At 48.5% G+C, this 26,426-nt stretch overlaps 1 protein-coding gene across 6 annotated transcripts in view; it reads right to left on the reverse strand.

Annotated features, from left to right (window-relative positions):
• The window catches only part of LOC102091407 (ubiquinol-cytochrome-c reductase complex assembly factor 1), a 54,456-nt gene extending 42,716 nt beyond the window's left edge, over positions 1–11,740 (reverse strand). For 2 of the 6 annotated variants that reach the window (XM_065032605.1, XM_065032604.1), the window contains exons 1-4: positions 11,492–11,740; positions 7,839–7,943; positions 5,395–5,499; positions 727–834 (exon numbers count right to left, since the gene is read on the reverse strand). In XM_065032605.1, coding sequence (XP_064888677.1) covers positions 727–834; positions 5,395–5,499; positions 7,839–7,943; positions 11,492–11,734 — 561 coding nt within the window. In that variant the 5' untranslated portion in view covers positions 11,735–11,740. Of the gene's footprint in view, positions 1–726; positions 835–5,394; positions 5,500–7,838; positions 7,944–10,340; positions 11,442–11,491 lie in introns of those variants that run through there. The other 4 variants (XM_065032602.1, XM_021282868.2, XM_065032606.1 and 1 more) reach the window with 4 other exon arrangements.
• Positions 11,741–26,426: the final 14,686 nt, after the last annotated feature.

Genomic DNA, 26,426 nt, shown 5'->3' on the forward strand with positions numbered 1-26,426 from the left:
TTGTGGAATATATGACTCTATAAAATCAGTGAAAGGGAGAATGTGAACATACACTCCAAGAAAAGAATAATCACCATTTATTCAAGTACAAAATCAAAAGGCACCAATTGAAAACAACAGTACTTCTTCCCCCAGTGGGTACTGAAGCTACAGAACTCCTGACACTGAATGCTATGGATGTGATGGATCCTATAAACTTAAAGTGCAACTGGACACAGTTATAGAAAACAATCCATCACTAGATATTAAAGAAAAAATGCCCGATGTCATGCAGGAAGTCCTGGAACAGACAACTGTCGTAGCTGGAGGAGCACGCAAGACAAGTTCCATACTGTGCTTTCCTGTAATTAAATTATCTTAAGATAACTGCAATCGGTCATTGTTAGAGACAAGACGATGGCCAATGTGGGTGTTCCACTTGGATAGTCAGGCTGTTATTGCATCCTCGGTGCACAAAGTAAGTGAAAAATAAGACACCAGAAGGTTAAGACTCTACAAACTGATTTTCCTACTTACGTCAACGATGGCAACACACAGATCAAGGGAGGTTCAAGCTATGGATTATTATTCCTCACATCACTAGCCAGGAATTTACATGGGTAATAATTAGAACTTTTCCATCAAGTACGACTCCTATCATCGGATAAAAAGTGAGGGGCTTTTGTCTGCTTTTTAGAACTCTGAAAGTATCAAAGAAGCAAAAGAACTATTAAATGAATGCCTTACCCATCTGCTGTACTTCAGTGGTCCCGTGAAACCCAGTGCTTCTATCAACCTTGTGAAAGGACCCACTTTCTCTTCAGATGGCTGCAAGGAATCTTTTGCAGAAAGATGCTGTAAGATTGAAATATCACACACTTCAGTCTGAGCAATTAAATCCGACAAATCATTTTAGTTAGAAAAGCTACACATTTAACAGACAATTTAATTTCGTTGTTCGACAGAACAAATACGTATTTAGGTCCTCTCTGCAAAATATGACACTGTTTTTCCTATGTGACATTATCCTGTTTATGAATCAAATGCTGCATAACCATTTTGCCGAAAGCATCCCATTGGAAGCTGAGACAAACAGTCTGTACAGAAACCTCCTTTGGGAAATACAGCCACCAGTCTAGATTCCAATATTCTTTCTAAATGTATGTCTTTACTTCGGCTTAAATCTTTCACAGATAAAACGAGCAAACAAATCACAGAAACAGAGCAAATAAAGCTAACATTTCACGTTCACTCTCTTGCTCTCACAGGCATGTCATATTCTAGAGTAATTATAGAAAGCAATCAGCTCTGTCTTAAAACTCATGAAGCTCCATGAACCCATTGTTCTTACTGAAAACCTCCCCCAGATTGTTATTCCCCTCACAGTTAATCTAAATGGCACCTGCAGAAACTCTAGATCAGGAAAGAATTTAGCCCTTAATGATTTGCAGTGTCTGCAAACATGAAGAGAAACGTTCTCTTCCAGATTAACTACACACCTTCAACCCCACGGGACTGGTTGAACCCCTGTGGCGTTCTGCCTTTCTGGCAGCAGCAGTCAGCCCACAGTACTTACCACCCCTACTCCAGCAAATCATTGCTAATGAATTAAGTACGCAGTGTATAACATTTCGTTATCAACAAATTACTGTACTTTTAACCCATCTAAGCAAAATCTAATGCATGTGAATTTCCTACATCCACTGGAGGAACACAGCTGAGAGGCGTTACGATGGGCCCTCCCTATAGGAAGGTAGTTCTGGGCCCCTCACACCAAGAAAGGCCTTGAGGTGCTGGAGCAAGTTGGGAGAAGGGAACGGAGCTGGTGAGGGGCTGGAGCACAAGTGTGATGGAGCGGCTGAGGGACCTGGGGGTTCAGCTGGAGAACAGGAGCTGAGGGGAGACCTTCTGATCTCTGAACTGCCTGAAAGGAGCTTGGAGCCAGGGGGGTCGGGCTCTGCTCCCCAGGAACAAGCGCCAGGAGCAGAGGAAACGGCCTCAAGTTGCCCAGGGGAGGGTGAGGTTGGATGTGGGAACAATTTCTTCCCCAAAGGGCTGTGGGGCATTGGAACAGGCTGCCCAGGGCAGTGCTGGAGTCACCAGCCCTGGAGGGGCTGAACAGACATGGAAATGAGGTTCTCAGGACATGGGGTAGGGGTTGGACTCAATGATCTTAAGGGTCTCCTCCAACCAAGATGATTATTTGATCTGACAAAGTTTCCTGACCAAAGAAATGTTAAATTGCTTTAAGCTGCTGGAATTTTACCCTAAACACTTCCTCCTAAGACATGTGAATACTAAAAAAATAATTTTCTTAGTAGAGCAGCAATTTCACGATGTAAGGAGTGCTGCACATAGCCAGAACAAACACTCATCCCAGGACACCATCTCCAGCCATGCCCAGGAGCAATGGGGGCACAGCCTGGGGTGACCTGCCCGGCTGCTCACAGCCCGGCCCGCACCACCACAGGGGTCCACACACTCACTTTTGGCACCTACAACTGGATGCACCTTCAGCAGCCCCGTGTTTGAAACTATTTAACCTCCATAACGCAGAGTCGTGGTGCGTGAGTTTCACAGTTACGTGCCCGTTTTAAATCCAACCTTGCCACTTCACTGGATGTTCCCTGTTGTCCTGTAAGAAGCCACAACCAACCATTTCCTCTTCCTGTTTTCAGTATTCTTATGACTTTTCTAGGCCAGTATCATATATATGCCCATCAGTTATCTCTTCTTAGTTTAGAAGGGTTGTAAAATAGCTTCTTCTCATACTGAAACCTTTTCACATTTCTGATCATTCTGGCTGTTTTCTCTGCTGCTTTCCTAGCATAATACAGTCATTTTTGAAATGGCATGAATGATAAATAAATACACATTAAAATACAGATACATATCCTGCACAAGTTGCTATCATTAATTAGAAACTAATTGTAAACATGATAAAACCTGTAGCTTTGAGACATAATCAATCCCTATGTATACCCATGCATGTGAGTGAAAATCCTTTGCACTTGGGTACGATCCAGAGACAGCTGCTGCTGTCTGGAATCCCATCGTGCCCAGGTAAACAGGAACAAACATGCCCAGTGCCATTTCAGTATCTACCAGTCACCTCATGAGACGTTGTGACGCTGTCCAGGACCTTCTTTAATCCTCAGATTGGAACACTGGCCATTGACACTGTTTGCCAAGTCCCCTGTTCTCATCCAGAACAGGAGCATCTGCACAGGCACCTTTCCTCCCTCTGCCACAAGCAATGGACCCAGTGAGTCTACCAACATGTATTTGAATATTTAAACCAATTTTTAGTACTTTCTCTTCAAGATTATCCCATGCAATACCCTGCACTAACAATGACACCTCACGGTAACTCCACAGCCCCGCTCAGCCAGGCAGTGACAGGATTTGCTCAATGCAGAACTCATGCCCCAATAACCACTCAGCTCCTCCATAGGAATTAAAATCATCCTAAACCTCAGCAAATCTAGGCAGCTTAATTTTACTAAATGTCTGTTATCTACAAACGCATTATGAAGTCTCTCTCAGTACAGATTTTTCATTACGCAGAAGTTGTAAACCAAAATTACGTTGATTCAACTGTTGTTAGCTCATCACCAAAAATGACTGCGTGTAAACCAGACTTTTGGTAAGAAATGCCGTGATTCTTCATTCTTCTGCAAGTCTGCCTGGACTGGCTCAGGAGATGGAGGGGGCATTGAAGCAGCGAGTGTGTGGTTCAGCCTATGGACACAGGTATGCGGTTCATCCCGCCAGCGCCAGGACTGCAGCCAAATCAACTAAACAGTCCTACAAGTGTATAGAAAATTACATTATAACTCACTCAAAACAAGCTCATCGGGACACTGAAAGAGACCTAAACCCACCTCAGGCTGACTTTCCTGCTCAATACCTGAAATGTAGCGCTCAAGCTGATCAACCCTCTTAATTTTGACACCATATACAAAAATGAAACAACTGGAGCTCACCATTAATTCTAAACCATTTTCCTACCAGGAGTGCATAGTCAAGTTCGTATTTCAAAGACAAGTAAGTATTTTCCTACTTGAAATAACGAGGTTGCAGTCCAAAAACCTACCCCAAACCTTACCTACGCTGCTGTAAACTGCTTCCTCTCTGGTCATAAATCCTGCCTGGCTACTTACACCATGGTTATTTTAAGAAGGAAGTTTACAAATTCATCCTTCAAGCTTTGCAGCCCCCCGCCAGGCCCCTTCTAATGCAGAAAAGCAAGTCTGACCCCTGCCTTGCGGATCTTCCTGCCACGCCCTGGCTTGTCACCCGTTGCTCTCCCGGTGATCCTTGCGCAGGTACAAGAGGGGGGCGCAGGCAGGCGTAGGAACTAGGGGTACACGCCACCTTTGAGAGCCTGGGTACTGTTCTTGGCTCTGGCCATGGTAAACTGTACAAGCCACTTTGTACGCTTCAGTCTCCTTGCCTGCAAAATGTTTGGTTTACCTCACCAGCTGAAAAACACCAAAAAATGGACTAAAAAAAGGAAAACCTTTGGTTAAGAAGCAGATACAAACAGCAGCTGGGCTTTTTTTTCCTTCCATACATCTCCTTGTTTTCCTTTGTTTTGTCTATCCACGTCAAAATACCTGATTCAAAATACGTCTATTATTCACCTATTCCCAGCAAACTGGGATTGCAAGTTTCACCCATGAATCCCTAACTGTCTTCTTCCTTCTGTCCTCTCATTTCTCATACACACATTCCATTTTGCACTTTCTTCACACTGAGTTAACAAGAGCAGGATCAGGAAATGTTTAAGTTGAGAGATGCTGACGCCCTTGGATTAAGGGCTAAACTAATCTTACGGAGATGATTCGTGCTCCAGAAAACTTCCATCGCAAGACAAAAGACGATAAAGGTAACAGAGACCACAAATTAACAAAATAGTACAGATGAACAGTAAATAATTACACAAAAATTTGTCATTATTAGTAGACTGCATGACAATTTTCAGTGTTTAGCAAATAGCAAAGCTGTTGTTACACACTATTCGCAAGGTACCTGTCGCTTCTAACACATATGGACAACTTCTGTGTTGCCCTTTTTAATGGTAATAAAGGAACATCTGCCCCCCACCTCAATAATTATTCTCCTTAATTTAGTTTCTTTCCTCACTGGAAAGAAGCCCTCAGGCTTCTCCTTGGAACCTACGCCCCAGATAACCAGACAGCAACTGCATTTCCCATGCCAGTGCTTCATTTTCTGGAAAGAAACAGGACGCATTTCTCAAATTATCGTACCCATTGTTCATGCTATATTCAAACATTTTATATAAAGGATCAATCATGTCTTACGTGTTTTGAAATGAGCTTTGTTACCTGTATCTGTATAATCCCTAGCACAATGTGCCCCCCGACAATAAAAACACCAAACTCTTCTAACCTTATTTGTGTTGTAAAATGATCTGTTTGGCTGTGTAATGGCTCCGTTGGCTTGAATCAATCCACCACAGGATTTCGACAGTTGGAACCGGTCAGCCTGGCGTCTCTAGTAAAAATTACAAAAGAAAAGTAAAAAATGAAAGAAACATTAACAAGTAAACACTTAACTTCACACCAACTACCCTTAGTTTGCTTCCACATCAATTACGGTTCTGTCTAATCTTGAAAAACTTCATATCACAAACAGCACAAAGTTATTATCATAACACGAAGTGGTTGTCCATGCTTCATGCTGCACTCCACACATTTTCTAGTGCTCTGCACGTATACTGATGGAATAGACTAGCAGAACACTTCACTCTCAAAAACCATGGGCTATCCGCTTTCATTTTCTCAGCCAGTACTTCTCTTTTTCCTGTCCTTGCAGAGAAACAGTTTATGCTACTTTTATCTATGACTTTATAGTCCATTCAATTGCCTTTGCGCCAGGACTCGAGCAAAACAGATAACAAGGTAAAAACCACTACTGTAACTGCAATAGTTTCACAGCACATGATCCGGATCCGGAGCTATCACACAATAGAGAAAAATATTGAGTAGGAGTGAGTGGGATCTCCAGGGAAGAAGCTGCACACTGACTAGAGCACCTCCCATAGCCTCCCAGCACACCCAGATCACCAGTGCCTTGTTTATTCATAAATTCAGACATAGTAAATATACTGCTTTTTTAAGAGCAGTCACCCCCAGTATTTAGTGAATCTACTGGTGGCTCGGAGTAAGATCAGCTCTATCAATCAACTTCACAACTGCTCATATCCCTCTCTACTCCAAACATTATACAATCACAGAACAGTTTGGGTTGGTAGGACCTTCCCAGCTCCCCAGTGCCCCCCCTGCCATGAGCAGGGACATCTGCACCAGCTCAGGTTGCTCAGAGCCCCGTCCAGCCTGGCCTGGGATGTCTCCAGGGATGGTTCAGCCACCACCTCTCTGGGTACCTGGGCCAGGCTCTCACCACCCTCAGGGGCAACAATTTCTTCCTCATGTCCGGCCTGAATCTCCCTCCTTTAGTTTAAAACCATCACCCCATTGTCCTATCACAACAGGCCCTGCTCAAAAGCCTGACCCCATCTTTCTTACAGGCTCCTTTTAAGTACCAAAAGGCCTCAATAAGGTCTCCCCATTGCTTCTCTTCTCCAGCTGCACACCCCAGCTCTCCCAGCCTGTCCCCCAGCAGAGCTGTTCCAGCCTCGCATCATTCCTGTGGCTCCTCTGGCCCCTCTGCAGCAGCTCCATGTGTGTCCTGTGCTGAGGACCCAGAGCTGGACCAGCACTGCAGGGGGGTCTCACCAGAGTGGGGCAGAGGGGCAGGATCCCCCCAAACCTGCTGCCCACGGGGATGGGGATGCTGCTCAGGATATGACTGGCTTTCTGGGCTGCAAATGCACAATGACGGGTCATGTCCAGCATTTCATCCCCCAGTGTGCCCAAGTCCTTCTCCTCAGGGCTGCTCTCCATCCCTGCATCCCCAGCCTGGACTGATACTGGTGGTTGCAGGACCTTGCACTTGGCCTTGTTGAACCTCATGATGCTCACATGGGCCTACTTCTCGAGCTTGTCCAGGTCCCTACATGGTAACCTACTCCATATGGATGATGTTTTAACAGTATGGTTGTGCAACAAAAGTACAGACAATTTTCCCAGGACTGGAAGGTCTTATCTGAGAAAAGACATTCAAGCCAAAGAATCTACAGGTAAGTTTCCAATTCTGTAAGTCATGGCTCTTGATACAAGTTTTAAGATACAGGAAGACAAAGAAGAGCCTTCATGTCCTCCCATTTTATGCAACAAGGAAACACCAAGAGATATACTCTAATTCTGTCCAGACAGCCTGCATCTATTGCCATTTTCTACACATTTTTCACCTCTTTATCATCAAGTGCTATTACACGCTATTCTAGTTAATTTACTATGGATAGACACAATCTGACACTGTGCATGCTGTTGCAGAACTGAAAGCACAACTGCAAAGCTGCATTTGCCACTGAAATGACACGACTTCATGTTCTGCCCTGCTAGGCAACATACCCAGAGTACTGGAAAGTCCAAGGTTATTGTACAGTGGAGACTTTCTATGAAATAAAGTGCTGGAAATTACATGCAATCATTATTAGCTTTGGAAAAAATGACACCTCCATTTGGACTTCTGCATTTCATCTACTCGCAACGGGATCATTTGGATCCATTAAAAGGCTACCCAGCTGGAATGAAGACAACTGAGCTCACTCTTTTAGCAGCAGAAGGCTTTCCAGTTGCCTTGATATTTCAGGAACGCACAGACAGTGCAGATATCACTTTTGGAAACCTCTATTTAATAAATATGACTTTTTCATCCCAATTTAAACTTATCCCACTTTTTACACACTTTAATATAGTGATATCTACCTGGGAAACAGCACAGAGCGTCCGTCTGCGCTGGCCTGGGACTGCGGTTGTGTGTAACAATCCACCGCAGGCTGCGATCCAGTGAGCGACTCCAGTCTGGCAGCTCTGGAACAGAGAGAGCAGCAATGAAGAAAAGGACCCTAATGCTCAGAAACGGTTTAACTGTCCTCCTGCTGCCACGAGTTTTATTCATTTATACAACAATCCTCAGATTAAACTCCCAACTTGCGCTTGACAGAAGTATAAATTTTGATTTTAAAAAAGTCTTGCCTTCCAGTACAAGCATGCAACGCAGCTGTGATGGCAGAAACAGACTGGTCCAGGGAAATGGCCAGCTGTCTACATCGTAAAACTACACCGCAATGTTTATATCTATACAATAAATTCAAATGCTTAAGAAGCATTCCGCGATTGAGCGAGCGAGATCTAAAAAGCCCACATCCAACTCTCAGCTTTTACACATCTTTCTCTTAACTGTACTCAGGCACAGCTCAGAATTTCAGTATTTCAAAAACGTGTGTTGTCCCAATAAATTTAAGTGAAAATAATTATTTTCTGTAATGAAGATGCCAGGTAACACGGAAAAAAGGCAGAGTTCTCTTTGCCTGCACTTCCTTTGCACCTTTCATTTGCTGCAATATTCAAGTTAGTACAATATTTGCCACCTCCATACATGTTCTACATTAATACTGGAAATAATGTACATATCATCAGAATAATAAAAATGGCTTCAGTTTCAATTGGCTACAAGGATGATTAAGAGATTGAAGCATCCAATATATAAGGAGACATTTAGATTTGAGAAGGCTCCAGGGGAAAGTTAATGGTTTGTATAAACCCCCGATGGGGTGGGCAGCCCAGTGACAGGAGAGCGGGAGACCCGCACGTCTGCCCAGGGCTGGGGGAGCAGAGCCAAACCGGCTGGAGCTCCTGCCCCTGTGGTCCCTGCTGTGCCCCCTCGGCTCCTCACACAGCTGCACTTCTAATCCATTAGCGAATCCATCCGGGTTTTTAAAAACTGCGAGGGGACAGACGCACTGCCACAACAAATGGGATCAGTCTTCGCTACTGCAGCAAGGCTACATAGTTTCAGCTCTTTCTCCTTAACATCACCGTCCGCAAGTACAATTATGAAAATGATAGATTTCTATCCAAAAAGACATTCCAGCTGAGTACCACAAAGTACTTCCAGTGCTCTGAGATAAACAGTTTAACAATAGTGACGTGAGAGAGAAAAATCATTGTTTTTTTATAACTAATTACGACAAGATTCCAAAGCACGTGACAGAATTCTTCTGAGGCTTTATCTTTGAGGCTAAAAGGAAAGCACGCCTAGGCTGCAATGTGTCTTAGAGCTGGAATATACTGGGGTTTATAGCTGTGGAAAAGCACTGCTGCAACACAACCGGACAGAGACATACAAAAACAAACAGCGAGCATACCCACATTTCAAAGGTGAGATGTGATAAATAATCAACTAATAAAGAAAACAGCAAAAGCAGAAAGCAGCAGAGAAGCCGAAAGGGAACGCAATGAGCCAAGGAATCTTCCCCAAATCAGCACCACCGCTCGCAGAACACAACTCTCCTTTCAAATCACAAGTGCTACTTTTACATCTCCATTTGGCTGCGAGAAAATGTACCAAGCACAAAGAGCACAGGATTACTCGGGAATAGTCTGCAGACAGCGCAAGCACCTCCTGCCGACAGCTGCTTTGTCAAGGTGAAGGAATATCGCTTTGGTCTTCTAAATCCTCCTGGAAACCATTAGAAAAGACTCACATAGCAGACAAACTAATGAGCAAGATCTCTTCTGAGGTAAAGAACAGTTTTATTAACAGCACTATTAACCGCTAGGGCCGAAACGTCTGGACAATAATCAGGACTGTACCATACGCTGTGAGATCCTGAGAAGGCTTGAAGACAGAAGAAAAGAAAATCCGTCCTTATTTCCAGTACGAAGAAGAGACGCTGGAAGTCTGAAGACTTATTTTCACATGATTAGGCAACTGTTAAATTCTAACACCAAAGCAGATGCTTGGAAATGCCAAGAATCAGCAAAGCTCGAGCTGAAGCACGCTGCTGCTCTCAGATGTCCCATTACCAAACTGCATATTCCCACCACTCTCTACAGCTCAGGTGCTTCTCTGATCACAAAGTAAGGCACTTCAGATCACAAAAACAGCCAACAACTACACCTCCTCCCCTCCAAAGAGAATTTTTTGTGACTAGGCTGAAAAGTTGAATCAGCTTACTTTGCATATAAATGCCAGAAACAGCCAGGAGATGAGTTGTCCATGGACAGGTAAGCCCAGGAGACAAGTCCTTTACCTTCTGCAAGGCTTTCATTGCAAACCACCCCCTGGCAGCACAGCTCCACAGAGCTGGACCCATCTGGTGACTCTCTACCACCCTCCCTGCTCCCCTCCTGCCTGGCCTCCCCCTCCCTTTTTGCTATGATTGCTTAACATACTAAAACTGCAGAATACTATTCTTCTGTTACCACAGTCCTGCTGCTCCAGCATTTGCAGCTCAGGGGCCCAAAAAACTGCAGGAGGAGGCGATGGTAGGCCAGCAGTGCAAAGACATGAGCAAGAATGAGCAGGAATGGGAAGAGGCAGCAGGAACTCCAGCTCATTTCAGTTGCTGAAGGGCAGGCTTGCTCCCGGTTGCTTTCAGCTTGAGAGCCAAAAGGGCAGGGCTGGCCACGCCTGTAAAAACCACACCTGAGACACCAGTTCCAGGAATATAGTGGATTAACTTCACAGAACCACAGAACAGTTTGTGTTGAAGGGACCTTCCCAGCTCCCCAGTGCCCCCCTGCCATGGGCAGGGACATCTTCACCAGCTCAGGTTGCTCAGAGCCCCGTCCAGCCTGGCCTGGGATGTCTCCAGGGATGGTTCATCCACCACCTCTCTGGGTACCTGGGCCAGGCTCTCACCACCCTCAGAGACAACAATTTATTTCTCCTAAGTTGGTGTTGCCCTCAAACTAAAGGCTGTTCATCTTCCTGATGAGAATCTGCCTCCAGCTTGGAGCACCGGCCATCCCTGTATTTGTGTTGTGACTGAATATCAGACCCAGGCAGAGAGTTCCCTTCTCTAAAATATATGTTAAAAGCGGCATTCTGCTGCAAAGACTTCGAAAGCTCATTCAAAACAAAACACCACTAATGCATGAGAAGGCAGCTGTGTGACTAGTAATCCACTCTCATTCATAAGAACCCGATCTCTTCCCCGTAACAGAGAAAGCGGAATCTTCACATTATCCTTTCAATCAAGCACCTCTGAAGTGAGAAGGGAATCTCCCACAACAGCAACCCCCACCCCACGGGGCCCCAAGCAGGAATGCTAAAGCCTGGCCTAGATCTTATGTAAAGACAAGCTATGAAGGAAACGTCGCTCGCCCAGCGGAGGCACGGCCGGGCAGGGGCCGCGGGGCCTTGGGGAGGCGCTGGGGGCCATGGCGAGGGGGCCATGGGCAGGGGGGCATGAGGAGGCGTCGGGCGCCGCTCCCCCCGCAGCCCCGCGGGCCGGGCTGTGCCTCACGCACGTTCTCTGCTGAGAGGCCGCGCCGGACACAGCCCGCGGGGCAGGCCCGGCCGCACGGGGCAGCCCCGGCCGCACCGCCGCTCGCTCCGGGCGGACACTCACCGCGGCCCGCGCCAGCGCCGCCATGGCTCCTCCGCACGGCTTCCGGCGGCGCGGCGGGTTCGGCCCCGCCCCTTCCGGCCGCCACCGCGCGTGCGCGGGTTGGGAGCGGGCGGGGCCGGGGCGCGGGTGTTGAGTCCCGGCCGCCAAACGCCGTGTCCTGGCGTGGGCGTGGGTCGGTCGGAACAGCACCCTCATTGCCACCGGCCAGCGAGCCTCTTTCGCCCGCTTCACCATCCTCCTCATGCTCTTCCTCTTGTCGGAGTCCTAGAAAACAAAATACGCAATTACTAAAACACTGTAATAGTTTACAAAAACATCGGTCTTGTAAGCCGAAGGATGAAGGTTATACCCCTTCTTAGAGTTCCCCCACACTCTCATCATCACAAAAGAGGGAATTAAACCCTCACCTCCTGCTCCCAAAGCTGGTATTCTACATTAAACTATCTTCTGACACCCCCCCCCGACACACGCTGCCCGGACTCCCCCCGAGACAGCCCCCATACAACCTCCAACACTGCCAACAATGTCAGCAACAACCGTCATCCCCCGCGCGTGGCCATGATGGGGGGGATGTTCCGCTTGTGCTGCCCACGCTGCACGGCTGGGGAGCGGCTGACAGGCTGGGAAAAGTGGGGTGGTGAGGCAGGAGGTGTCGAAAGGAGGGAGCCCCAGGCCTGGGTTGGGGTCTGGCTGGGAAGGGGAGGAGGCGGCAGAGCTGTGCCTGCCCGGCACTGCGGGGCTCTCTGCTCAAGGGCCGACCCCGGGTCATGGGGCTGCGCTGGCACCGCTGCTCGGCAGCTGAGAGAAATCCCAGCATGTCAGGGGCTGGAAGGGCCCTGGAAAGCTCATGCAGTGCAATCCCCCCATGGAGCAGGAACACCCAGATGAGGTTACACAGGAAGGTGTCCAGGCGGGTTGGAATGTCTGCACAGAAGGAGACTCCACAACCCCCCTGGGCAGCCTGGGCCAGGCTCTGCCACCCTCACCAGGAACAAGTTTCTTCTCAAATTTAAATGGAACCTCTTGTATTCCAGTTTGTACCCATTACCCCTTGTCCTGTCACTGCCTGTCACCAGAAGAGCCTGGCTCCATCCTCCTGACACTCCCCCTTTCCATATTGATCCCCATGAATGAGTCCCCCCTCAGTCTCCTCTTGTCCAGCTCCAGAGCCCCAGCTCCCTCAGCCTTTCCTCACACGGGAGATGCTCCACTCCCTTCAGCATCTTGGTGGCTGCGCTGGACTCTCTCCAGCAGTTCCCTGTCCTGCTGGAACTGAGGGGCCACAACTGGACACAATATTCCAGGTGTAGTCTTCCCACGGCAGAGTAGAGGGGAAGGGGAACCTGTCTCTAATGAGAGCAGCACAGGGGCAGCGAATTTCCCCCGGCTGAGGTAGACGTGGCCGTTGTGGCTGTCTGTGTGTGTGCGAGCCTGCCCGGGGCCAGCACGGGTGTCGGCGGAGGCACCGGACACGGCACAGCCCCTGGTGTCCCTGCAGCCAGCACAGGGCCGTCCACCCGCCCCGCTCCTGCTGCCGGCACCGGCTTTCATGAGGCCACAGAGTAAACCTGAGCAGCAGCCCCACGGGTTGGAATGAGCTGCCTTGTTTTGCCAGGCTGGTCTTAATCTGGATCACATCCACATCACCTCACAAATGTTAGTGCTGGTGCAGATGTGAGCAAGAGCAGCTGGGAAGAGAGCGAGGCTGCTCTGTCAGCAGCAGTGCTGGCTCAAAGGGCTCGGGGAGCTATAATATTCTACTCCCCTCTTTCTCAGCATATTTACTGGGATGTCAGCTTCTCAGGAGGGCAGTAGCAGCTGCTTTAATAGCCCTGAAACTCCACAGTAGTCCTTAGAAATCTTTCATATGTTCTTAAATGTCGGGCCTCAGGGGGCCAATGGAATCACCTGCTTGGACTTCCAGAGGCGTCCTGGATCCCTGGGCCTGCAGTCGGCCTCTTCAAGATGTTCTGACACCGCAGCTATCTGCTGAAATGGGTTAACTGCGTCTGACAACGCGTTTAGTGAATGAGTGGGTCTGACTTGGAGCTGGATGTTGAACATGCAGGGAACTGGAGATCTCTGTCAGGAATACGCTACACTTCATTTCATTCATGTGTCTGTGGCCAATTCTAGCAAGGAAGGTTAAAGCTACCTCTGATCCTTTCTATTTGCTTATCTGTCCTCCGTGTGTTAGACTCAAAGCATTGTTAAATACCATTCTTAACATCAGGTCTGGGTTTCAGTTTGAACTCTAAGGGCATTTCCTCCGTCAGAGCACTGGCAATGTGCTGCCCTTCTTGTCCCCCAGCCTTGCTGTCCTCGTGTTCCACCGCTCAGCTCAGCTCGGTGGGCAGCCCCATGGCTGCGTGGGTCTCACCTCAGTCATGACGAATGTCCCGTGTGGAACCGCTCCTCAGAGAGCACTTTAACCAGCAACACGAAGTCCCAGCGACAGGGCAGCAAAGTTCCTACCTAACTGCTGGTATCCCTTCAGCCCAGGACATTAACAAGGGCACGGAAACTTACTCTCCTGGATGTACTGAAACATGCCGGGGAACAGGAACTCCACCATTTTTTAAGCGTGACCAAGACGAGATGCGGGACTGCTGTGTGCTAAAGGCAGAGAAGCAGGGAGCAGAAAGCAAGTGAAAGCCGGCTGGAGAGAAGACTCTCTGTTTTCTACCCACCAAGTCCTCTCTTGAGGACCAGTGGTGGTGGGGAACCTGCTGACAGCTCCTGGTGACTGGGGCTGTGCCGTGCAGCCCTGTGTGCTGCGTCCAGACAAATGGCTGCAGCGATGATCTGGATGCCAGGACAGTGGGAGAGGCCTCCGTCTGCTCCTGTACGTCTGGTTGGATGGGGCTGGTGGATGAAGCAAGGATCCAGTTTGAAAATGCAAGTAATAGAATTAATAATTGCTGAGAGGTCCTGCCCCTGGCTGTGGTGGCACCAGCATTCATCTGGTGATTGCTGAGCCAATGAGCTGCTTGAAGGAGCTGGACCAGCAGAAGATTGTCCTTTTGTTGTGTTTAGTAGGATTTTCTGTGAGCTTAGCTGGGAAACAGCTCCCCTCAGGATCTGAGGAATGCCAGGAATGTGTACCTGGGGACAGAGCGGGAGAGCAGATCGGCAGTTCTGGCAGCAGCCAGCTATCCCGTCAGCTTGTCCGTCACACTGCCGTCCTGCCCGCGCTGCTGCCAGCGGTGCTCCTCGTGCCGGGGTGACGGGATTCCTGTCCTGCAGGGAACAGAAGGGGGAAAGGGGAGAACTAGTGACAATCACCCTGAAGCCCTGTCCCCAAACAGGCAAGCACAGGGAAAAACCTTTTTCCCCAGGTGGCCATTCTGAGACATGAGGACACCTGAACTGCTCCCGATGAGATCCTGCGCTGGCGTTTCAGAGCAGGATCAGGCAGCCCAGGGTGCCCTCCCAGCCCCTTTGTGAAGATTCTAGCCCAGACATGGAGAACGACCAACACTTTCCTGGAGCTGTGCAAGAACAGACACTGTGTTGGGGCTGCTTTGCTTTCTGTTTAACTCCGGCTCTGTGAAGCACGAGGTTTTCTAGAGCACGCCGGGTCTAGGTTAAGGCTGTTGTGGTTGGCAAGGCTGCATTTTGACAAGTCAACTAACTGAGCTGAACAGGAATGGGGATAAAATTCCAGCTTGCTAGTCAAAGCCTCAGTCCAGCAAGCATCCGAACACAAAGGGGGAGGGTGAACTCATGGGGGAAAAGTTCCACATCCACCTGTTATCCAGATATGTGAAGATAGGGTAAGGGTCCAAATCCCCTCATGACCATGAATGGAGACAATAAGGGACTGAGTTTTTTAACCCAAAAGCATGGGGGAGCGGGTGACCCAGCAATCCAGGTCCTGTGTGGCCTCTGCCTTGGAGAATGCTTGTGTCTTTCTGAGTGAGCAATATTGTACTGGAAGGACAAAGGGGCTGCACCCAAGACTTCAGCACGCTGAGAACTGCCTGATCTGCCAAGCTGGAATCTCCAGGTTAAATCGTTCCTGACTTTTCCATTTTTCTGACTTCAGAGACAGGCACCTCTACGACCTTTTTACTCGCCGCGTCTCCTCCTCTCCAGCAGTGACGATGTTCTATGCAGACCGCTCTGCAGTCAGACTTTCTGGGTTTAACTCATCACAAACCAGATTTTCTGCGTGGTTTTTTACTCTGTATTTCTGTCCACTTTTGAAAGACTCCACGCACTGCACAGCAGCCCTTGCGCTGTTGTGGTCCTGAGGTTACCTGTACGTGTAACCTCTCCCAAGCTGGTTCAGTGGTCATTACTACAATTCTATTTATTTTTTTGGCTTAATTAACAAGGAATGATAAATAACTTTTAAACAAAGGTATTTTAAAATATTTGATGGTCCTGTCCTAATTTTATATCAGCACATAATTTCATTTCAAATGTTATCATAGAACATCCTTTTTCTGTTTTCGCATGGAAAAGCAGACTGATCATTTTTACATAAGCCTGCGGTTTTCTGTTTTAAAATGTAACTATGCAGGTTAATCGACCATTTTGAAATATTCTAAATATATAAGGTCCCATAAGAACTTCTTTATTTTTCTCAGTCACATAAAGAACTTGGTAAGGCAATTGTTAGCCCTCCCTCCTTCTGAAAAACAAACGTACTTCAGAGCAGGGCAGAAGTACAGATCTTTCACCTTCTGTCTTTGCTCTGCTCAGTCTGAATTCCCCTCTAAGTGCAGATTTTAAATGGTATAAATTTTCCTTCTTAACCACCTGCTCCTGCATAAGGATAGAATCAAAGAAAATCTCACAATCACATGGGGAAACAGGGTCTCCCCCTGTTACCTGGGGCGGGCAGGGCTGGGACACTCCAGAAAACAGGAGGGTGTGCTGCTTTGACTGAAAATGAGTTAATTTTCTTCACGCATTAAAAACCTCTCTTTTGTTTTGTAGCTAGCACAGTCGTTGTGTGAATTTAGTTTGAGAACAAGAGAGAACACCCAACACAGAGTTAATGTTTTGAATTGCTCTGGTCCGAGAGCCAAGGACACTGAGCTCTGCGCACAGGTGTGAGACGGCAAGGAAGGGGATGGATGGATGGATGGACAGAGCTGGACTGACACCCGCACGGAGCAATCGGAGTGTTCCAGCCCGTTGGCGTCGGGCTTTGTATTTAAGGAGAGTCAAGATCTTCTGGTTTTCTCTTTCTCTTACTCTCTCACTGTCTCTTTTGGTTGGAGCCAGGATGGAGATCTGTTTGGGGAGTGCTGGTCAGGTCTGTCTTTAGTTCGGCCTGTCACCATCGTGCCGTTTTGCAAAGGCCTGAGGGCCTTTCTGCCTTTTTCCTCCTTTCTCTCTTTGGGATCAGCTGTTTAGGACCAGGTGCTGCTGCCTGGGACTGGCTGCTCAGCACGGACAGAGTTGTGAGGAATTGCATTGAGTATATTTTCTTTTATATTCTATTATATATATATTTATATATATATATATATATATATATACTAGTAGTGTATTAGTATTTTGATATTTATTAACCTGTGTTTATCACAATCCAAGTTCCTCCCTCCCCTTTCGATTCTCTCCCTTGTTTGGGGGGCAGCGAGCGAGCGGCTCTCATGGTTATACTGCTGGGGTTAAACCACGACAGTGGGTGTTCCAGGACACTCTGTAGATGATGATAAAGAGAAACCCCATTGCAAAACCTCTGCTCAGACCCAGCAGGTCTCAGTAACCCTGGGGTGGTGCATTTGTGGGGTTGCCAGCTGGCCTGGCAGCACCTCGAGTATCTTTGCATCTCGAGAGTCTTTGCACCTTCCCGGTGCTCCGGGGGCTGAAGGGGCCTCATATGAAGCAGGGAAGCCCGGGCAGCTCTGGCACCACGGCCTGGCGATGGAGCCTTTAGGACGTGAAGCGCTGATCAGTGATAACAGCCCCTTGGAGCCCTGGGAGTGTGGTGTGAGTTCTCGCAGAGCTTCCCTGGGTGTCTGCACCGCTCCGACCAGAGCTCCCAGTAACAGAAATGCAGCGAGGGGCCATCTGGGGAAACCCAGGTTCTGCTGCGTTTCTAGCTCTGGCTGTGCGCTGAGGGAAAAAGGCATTTCTAAGGTTGAACTGGTAGTTTATAATGAATTTGTCATACTTCGCTTTCACAAAAACATTCTCCTTTGCATAGAGAGTAAATCTGGACACTTTGAGACCAAGTCCACCCTTAGGATGACATTAGAAACTGAGTTTTAATGGAAACCAATTATATTTTTAGCAACTTAAAGATGCTTGGTCCTCTCCATAAGACTGAGTACTCAGTTGAGAGTGTAATTGTGCACACATTTGCTACTGCTGTTTTCCAGGATAAATGCAATTTAAAAATATGAAAATAAGAAAATATTTCAATAAAAGTACAATCCTCACAATGCATTATGGACCTTGAAAAGTTTGGCAGGTGTGGAGATCAACTCCCTAACCTGGAATTCCTTGGCCGGGGGTGCAAAGTGGTCCTTGCTCAGGTCTGCAGGAGGTTTCCTCTCCCGCCCCAGCGCTGCAGGAGCAGCGGATGTGGAGCGGAACAGGCTCCTCGGAGCCGCTCCGCCTGCCTTTGGGGAAGCCTCGCAAGCAAATCCTCAGCTCCATGGCTGAACTGTTCAGGGGAAGTAGCAATAAGACCTGATTACTTTTTCCGAGCTTCTATATCCTCGTGGCTGTTGCTACTGTTCACTGTGATAAACTCCTGTGTGTTCGCTGCCGTCAGTGCTCACTGTTTGCTGGGGCAAGCCCAGGACGTTTCCCTCCCCACCTGTCAAGCCCGCAGTGTGCTTTGGCACCCGGCCACTGCCGAGGCTCGACGACTTGAGCAGACCGCTTCAGAAACAAGCCATCCCAGTACTTAAGCCACCTCTGCTTCAGGAGCTTTTCTTCCCATCTGTGTGCTTTCTGGAGAAGAAAGTATTTGCTGGTCAGAGAGGTTTTCCACTTGCGCCTCCTTCAGCTTTCCATTACCGCTCAGAGGTTATATGGGGTGCAGGGCTATACACTGTACTGTACTATAAGCAGAGGTGTTCAGACTTAATTTATTCCCTTCTCCTGGATAGAGATTATTGCAGCTGTGTGTTTTGGAAAGCTATCAATGAAGGGAGTTCAGCGCATACAACACACTTTCAATAGGGTACTGTACTCTATATTTCCAGGTTCTGTTTTAATTACACTTGCATATTACCTCGGAGGAAGCTGAAATCTGGAAAATGTTTTCTCATATACCGTGTCTTAAACCCTCCTGACCTTCTGTTTTATACCAAGTACATTTATGTTTGTGATCAAAACCATATAATATGGGGCAAGGTTTGGCTATCCAGGATAATCTATCAGCCTCATGCTGTCAGTCCCTCCCAGCGAAGTCTGAGCAATTTTCACTAAGAAATGTCCCCACCACCTTCCAGCAGTCACTCCCTCTTCCCTCCCTCCATGCGGCTCCAAACACGGCCTGCAGGAGTTGGCCCCGTGCTGCGGGGACAGCAGAAGCATCAAGGTTTAACAAAACCAGGACACCCCCTCTGGTCACTGTGAGAGGCTCCTGCTGCTCCCACGAGTCCCTGAGGGACTGAGCAATGGCCTGGCTGGTATCCTGAAAAGCCGAGCGGCAGGCCCAGCCTTGGCGGGGCTGTGTCCAGCAGTGACGTCCCACGCTGCGGGGAGGCCGGGAGCAGGAGCAGCCCCGCAGCCCTCGCTGAGCTCACCCGGCCAGCACGGCTGGGAGCTCGGTACAGGCTGCACTGGAGACCACTGGGGAAAACCAGCCCGATGCCTGGAGGTAAAACCTCCCCGAGGCAGCGGCACCACGCAGGGAGAACGGGACACTGGTGAGAGCTTCGCCTGCCAGGAACCGGTGGTTACAAGAGGGTTCAGAGGTGCCCCGTGGACTCGCAGCAAGAGTTTCAAACCTCCCGCAGTGATCGGGGCTGAGAGCAGAGCAAGATCTGTATGAACCAGTCCTCTGCTCCAGAGCAGCATTCAGGTAACCTTTAAATCTGTGCCAAAGAGAGCACAGCTCGATCTTCACATTCTCGGGATGTCTGCAGAATGTCCTGAGAACGAGGGTTTTAGTGAAGAAGTGTGAGCAGCGGGGGCTCTGTCAGTCCTCTGCCTGGTTCTTGAAGCCCAGCACTTCAACATTCCAGAAGCGCAGATCGCTGCAGGCATCTCCCCTCTGCTCCTTCCCAAAATGCTCACTGCTCCCGGGGCACGGGGAGCTGGTGATGGCTCCAGCCTGGGACGTGGGGCTCTGCTGAGAGGGCTCCTGAGGCTGCACCTTCACTTCACAGAATCCCAGGATGCGAGGGACTGGAAGGGCCCTGGAAAGCTCATCCAGTGCAATCCCCCCATGGAGCAGGAACACCCAGATGAGGTTACACAGGAAGGTGTCCAGGCGGGTTGGAATGTCTGCACAGAAGGAGACTCCACAACCCCCCTGGGCAGCCTGGGCCAGGCTCTGCCACCCTCACTGGGAACAAGTTTCTTCTCATATTTAAGTGGAACCCCCTGTGTTCCAGTTTGTACCCATTGCCCCTTGTCCTGTCACTGGTTGTCACCAAGAAGAGCCTGGCTCCATCCTCCTGACACTCATGCTTTCTATATTGATCCCCATGAATGAGTCACCCCTCAGTCTCCTAATTGTCTCGATGCCTCACCCTAAAAAGCAAAGTAACTTTTACTTCGTAAAGAGTAGAAGGAATTATGTAAATCTTGTCAAGCAGGAACTTCTTAGTTGGACTAAGCTGCTTTTTAACTCAGCTGTGAGGCAAGAACTTATGAAACAGAAAGTTCTTCCTTCGAAAGCAGTGATTATGCCGAAGCGGTGTTGGCTGTAATAGAAGGTTGAGTTTGATCTCCCAACGTGATGCTGTAGCTGAGAGGGAAAGCTGAACACTGGACTATAGTGAAAGACAAAATCCAGTCAAAGTACGGAGTTAGTAGTGTCTGTGTCACTGATGAGGTCGTTACTGCAACACTACATGAGTTTTGGTGTTCACACTGCAAAAAGTATTTGGGGAAGTGAGTCTAAAGAAAATACACAAGAAAAAGAAGAAAAATCTGGTAAGGGAAGTGCACAGCAAAAGCAAAACCAAGCTGATCGACCCCTTTCATAGAAAATAAAGGAAAAAATTCATCACAGTCTGCATAGGCAGAACAATGCCCATGGGAGCAAGTTTTTAATGCAGCACACAAAGAAGTCAATTCACTGATTCAAAGTGGAAACTGGACAGTAGGTAGAAATAGCTGCTTATGAACAAATGAAGTGCTAATATTCACAGAATTAGCTTCGAGCTGAATGTGGTGAGCTTTTTAAAACTTTCGGTCTTTAAATCAATCCTGGATCTCTCTTTCCAAATACATGTTACCCAGCTATTATGCAGTGTCATTTAATGCCAAGGAACTTTAAAAATAGGCTTCCTTTAAAAAAATAAATGGTGGGAAAACAGAGACCACATCAGAATACCATGTTTCTCTAACAGGACAGTGGTCAAAGCCCTGTTAAATCCTGGATTCAGCCAGGAGGTCCCACTGTACCCGCTCACTGCAAGCCCTACAGAACATACAGAACAGAGCGGTTTTGCCAAGTCGTCCTGTGGATCCATCAAGTCCATTTCCTGCAGGCAACAGAACCCTGAAAAGAAAATAAGGAGAGGACAAATGTGCAGTGAGGTTTCCCTGGCACAGCTTCTCAGCTCCCAGGGGCTCAGAAAGTCCCATGGACTCACGTCCAGCAGCTTTTCGTGGGTTTTTCTTCCATGAACTTATTCAGGTTTTTTAAACATATGTAGACTTTTAGCATCCAAACCAGGGTGCGGTCAGGAGCTCTGCAGCTGGGCTGCGCTGTAGGAATCTGTACCTTTGTGCTGGTTTCAAACTTGTCCTGAACCAGTTTAATTGGGTACCTCGTGGTTCTTGTTTGGGAGAAAACTTACCCCAGTTCACATTCCTGGCCCACATCAGCTTTCCGTCTCCCCCAGACACTCCTGTCTGTCCAATTACTCCTGTCCCAGAAGCTGCTTCATACTTCCAGTGGTTCTTACTGCCCCTCTCCAGCTCTGCTGCACCACAGTGTTCACCGGCCCTGGGAACCCCTGCAGCCCCTGCGTATTGTTTTCTCATTTGTTCTCTATTTCTCTTCCAGTCATTCCTAAAGTTGCATTTGCTGCCTCGATTGCTGTAAAAACGGAGCTGACATTTCAGGGACTTGGAGGTACACAGGGCTCACCAGCCTAAATGATCCTAATTGTTCTTCCTGCCCTCATTGCCTACGAATTAAACTATCATTCTTCAATCACATTATAAGATTCAGTCAGTCCCATAATTTGCTTATAATTGCCAGGTCAGCACAGTGACCCTTTATAGTACTGAATTAAATTCCTTTTCTCCTGAGTCTCCCAAACCTCTGGAATTTCCCCAGAATTCCAAGATTTATTAAAAATCAGTAGGCTTATTGGTGCAGGTTAAATGTTTTAAAACCCTGACAACGCCAGCACATGCTCCTCATCACTTTCTTATCTTACTGGCATGGGGGATATTTCATTACTGTTGCAAGAAGTGAATTATTTCTTATGGCTTTTTCTCTTACCAAAAACATTATAATGTTTTGGGAGACAAATAGCTACACCGTCTTTACATTTTGAGACAAACGGCAGGTCATTTTGCTCAGAAATCCAAAGAATCAATCTGTTTCGAAAGTTTCCATGCCTCAGAAAGATTCCAGCTTACATTTTCTGGAGCTTATTGATCAAATATTATTCACACAACATTATTCCACAGGAAAAAAAAAAAAAAAAAAAGAAGTAATCAATACACTTGTTCCATGCCTATAATATTTCTTCATACATCTGAGATTCGTCTTCCGTCACCAACCCACGCCAGGTGGGTTTAAATTCCATTATAGATGCTATGAAGTGAAGATGTGTGGGCTGCAGGCGCTCGATGTTTAAACATCTCAGCCTGGGCACCAGGCTATAGCTCAGGGATCTGTAAAAATGCGGTGACACGTGTCACCACGGGTGTCACTGACACCTTCTTGCAACCATGTTCATGTGCTCGAGTCCCTGTTTGGGTGCAGGCCCAGAGCCCAGGATCAGCTGTGCTGCTGCCAATCGCTCAAGCCCTTCTCTCCTCTCTCCCTCCTCACACTCGGTATTTCTTGCCTGCAGGACTCATCCAGCAGCTGTTCTCACAATATCCCTCAAATATCAGGCTGTCTGTGACACAGCTGTTTATTTAAGGACCCAGCAGTAAAAGGGATCAGTTGAACGTGGAAGCATTTAGTACAAGTCCTTCCTCTGTGTGATTTATATTGGAAATGCAGGTCGGATCCCCAGTTCCTGCAGGGGTGCAGGGTGGGTGTCCTGTGCCAGCCCCACGCCGCAGGGTGCAGGCAGCACCCCAATGGCCCTGGGGAGCAGCTGGAATACAGTGGGAGTATAAGTATAAGCAGTATAAGTTGGGGAATGACCTATTAGAGAGCAGTGTAGGGGAAAGGGACCTGGGGGTCCTGGGGACAGCAGGGTGACCATGATCCAGCACTGGGCCCTTGTGGCCAGGAAGGCCAATGGTACCTGGGGTGGGTTAGAAGGGGGTGGTCAGTAGGTCAGAGAGGTTCTCCTGCCCCTCTGCTCTGCCCTGGGGAGACCACACCTGGAATATTGTGTCCAGTTGTGGCCCCTCAGTTCCAGCAGGACAGGGAACTGCTGCAGAGAGTCCAGCGCAGCCACCAAGATGCTGAAGGGAGTGGAGCATCTCCCGTGTGAGGAAAGGCTGAGGGAGCTGGGGCTCTGGAGCTGGACAAGAGGAGACTGAGGGGGGACTCATTCCTGGGGATCAATATGGAAAGGGGGAGTGTCAGGAGGATGGAGCCAGGCTCTTCTGGTGACAACCAGTGACAGGACAAGGGGCAATGGGTACAAACTGGAATACAAGAGGTTCCGCTTAAATTTGAGAAGAAACTTGTTCCTGGTGAGGGTGGCAGAGCCTGGCCCAGGCTGCCCAGGGGGGTTGTGGAGTCTCCTTCTGTGCAGACATTCCAACCCGCCTGGACACCTTCCTGTGTAACCTCATCTGGGTGTTCCTGCTCCATGGGGGGATTGCACTGGATGAGCTTTCCAGGGCCCTTCAACCCCTGACATGCTGGGGTTCTGTGACTCTGTGGGAGACACGAGAGTCCTGCCCTGCTGGTGCCTCCAGCCCGGTAGAAGTGCAGCAGGGAGAAAGAACCAGGCCCCAGCCCTCCACACCCTGGGCAAGTAAAAAAAACCCACAACAAAACAAAACAACAAACAGACAAAACCCCAAACAAACAAACAAAACACACAAAAAAAGGCAGGGAATCGGATGTTTAAGGGAGCCTCTGCACTGTTTTTTTTCCCTAGACAGTGAATCCCTCTCATGCCTGCAGCTGAATCCCCAAAGGACAGAGGGACCCAACCCACAGGTACCTGTGTCCAGACTCCTTTGGGGCCCTTGTCGCCCATCAGCTCCCAGCCCAGCTCCCAGATGCTTCAGTTCGCCCTCCAGGACCTGCTCTCAGAGCTGCAGGATCAGCCTTTTCAACCTCAGGCTACAGATGCCTTGGGGAGGGCAGATGGCTTATCTGCCTGTGGCCCAGCAGTGAAACTCGTGATCCATCTGAAAATCTCATAAATGAAAGTGCTTCATCATCCAGGCTCGGGTTTCTCGGCTCTGTTGCCTTGGACCTCCCACAACAGCACACACGGCCGCACTCAGCATCGTGCTACAGCTGCCGCTGGCACAAGTTATTGCCTTTGCTGGGCTTCAGCAGCCGGCTCTTGCTCTGAGCCTTCAGCAGCTTCTGGGCCAAAGGTCTGAATAAAGCCTGAAAGCCACTGGCATGAGGACAGGCAAGTGGAAAGAAAGAATTGCTTACACAGTTCTTTTCATGATAGGCACGTGGACACTTCTATTCCCACCAGCAGCACTGCTACCCAAGCCATCTCTTGTTCCACCTGGGTTTACATGCACTCTGCAGTGGCTCCTGCGTTCAGTCCGTCTTGTTATTCAGTCCTTCGCCCAGACCTCAACTCCTGCTGTCCCAACTGCCACCCCCTGACAGCCACTTCTCGCCGAATCCCTTGTCATAGAATCACAGAATGGTTTGTGTTGAAGGGACCTTCCCAGCTCCCCAGTTCCCCCCCTGCCATGGGCAGGGACATCGGCACCAGCTCAGGTTGCTCAGAGCCCCGTCCAGCCTGGCCTGGGATGTCTCCAGGGATGGTTCATCCACCACCTCTCTGGGTACCTGGGCCAGGCTCTCACCACCCTCAGGGCCTACAATTTCCTCCTCATGTCCGGCCTGAATCTCCCTCCTTTAGTTTAAAACCATCACCCCTTGTCCTATCACAACAGGCCCTGCTCAAAAGCCTGTCCCCATCTTTCTTACAGGCTCCTTTTAAGTACCAAAAGGCCTCAATAAGGTCTCCCCATTGCTTCTCTTCTCCAGCTGCACACCCCAGCTCTCCCAGCCTGTCCTCCAGCAGAGCTGTTCCAGCCTCGCATCATTCCTGTGGCTCCTCTGGCCCCTCTGCAGCAGCTCCATGTGTGTCCTGTGCTGAGGACTCAGAGCTGGACCAGCACTGCAGGGGGGTCTCACCAGAGGGGGGCAGAGGGGCATGATCCCCCCAAACCTGCTGCCCACGGGGATGGGGATGCTGCTCAGGATACGGTTGGCTTTGTGGGCTGCAAATGCACAATGACGGGTCATGTCCAGCATTTCCTCCCCCAGTGTGCCCAAGTCCTTCTCCTCAGGGCTGCTCTCCATCCCTGCATCCCCAGCCTGTGTCGATACCTTCTCCCCAGCCACATTCTCTCCAGGGTTTCTATAGAGCTCCTGCTCGCACGCCGTCTGCTTCTCTCCATCCTACCATGAGCTTTTTATCCTCTCTAGCTGGGTTCCTGTAATCTGATCACTAACCATATGAGTTAATGACTTCTTTGCCATCTAAAGTGTGTGAGTCTTATTGCACCTTTGCAGAACAGAGAGCTGCCGTGCAGACATACAGCCATGGAGCACCCAAAGGGTCTTTCTCTTTCAACATTTCTGGAGAAAGATTAATGTATTTTGAAGCCATTTGCATGAGCAAAATGAGACATGCCTGCTTTCATCACTAAAAGGCTTATTTCTGACTTAATGCCATGATCAATGGCGTCTTGTACAAAACCAAACGTGCAGAAGCAATACCTTCATTTTCATGGCATTTCTCTGGCAGCCCAATGGTCAGAGTCTGCTCGGCCCGGACTCCTGGCTGCACAGCCTGGCCCAGGGTGACAAACCCAAGACTCCTAGAGAAAAGACCAGTGAAAGGAGCGTTTTCTGTCCCCTTGCAGAGGCTCAGCCAGTTCATCACTATTATTACTAATGGAGCAATTCTTTTCTTGACAACTATGCCCTTCAAAATGACATTGGGGAAAACCGAATCCATTCGAGCCAAATCGTTGCAGAAAGTCGAAACTAATCCTGAAAAGAAACCCCAACAAAACAGGGACATCGGTGAACTCGGAATGACAGAATCAACGGGTTATTCTGAGTGTATTTACTGCGCTGTATTTACTGTTTTTCAAAAAACGTTAAGATTTCCTTATTTATTAAATTTGTTGAGAAGCAATGAAACCTCATGCAATTTTATTTTAAAATATCGTTTTACTACCCAACAGCAACAGTAAACTCGTAAAATAACACGTGATTGACCAGGACTATGGAGCAAAAAAAATTGTTTGCTTTGTACATTCTTATTAGTCTTGGCTAAGATGTTATAAAAGCAGTGTCTTTTAACACCTTTTATTATACAAGGGTCAAGGGGTTTTTATGTTTCTTAAAGAAAGCTTCAAATAGCCCACATAGCGGGTTACTGCATCTTTCATATGGCTGCTGTATAAACAAGCACATTTTACA

Source organism: Columba livia, chromosome 16 (genome assembly GCF_036013475.1).
Source record: "Columba livia isolate bColLiv1 breed racing homer chromosome 16, bColLiv1.pat.W.v2, whole genome shotgun sequence".
Lineage (NCBI taxonomy): Eukaryota > Metazoa > Chordata > Aves > Columbiformes > Columbidae > Columba > Columba livia.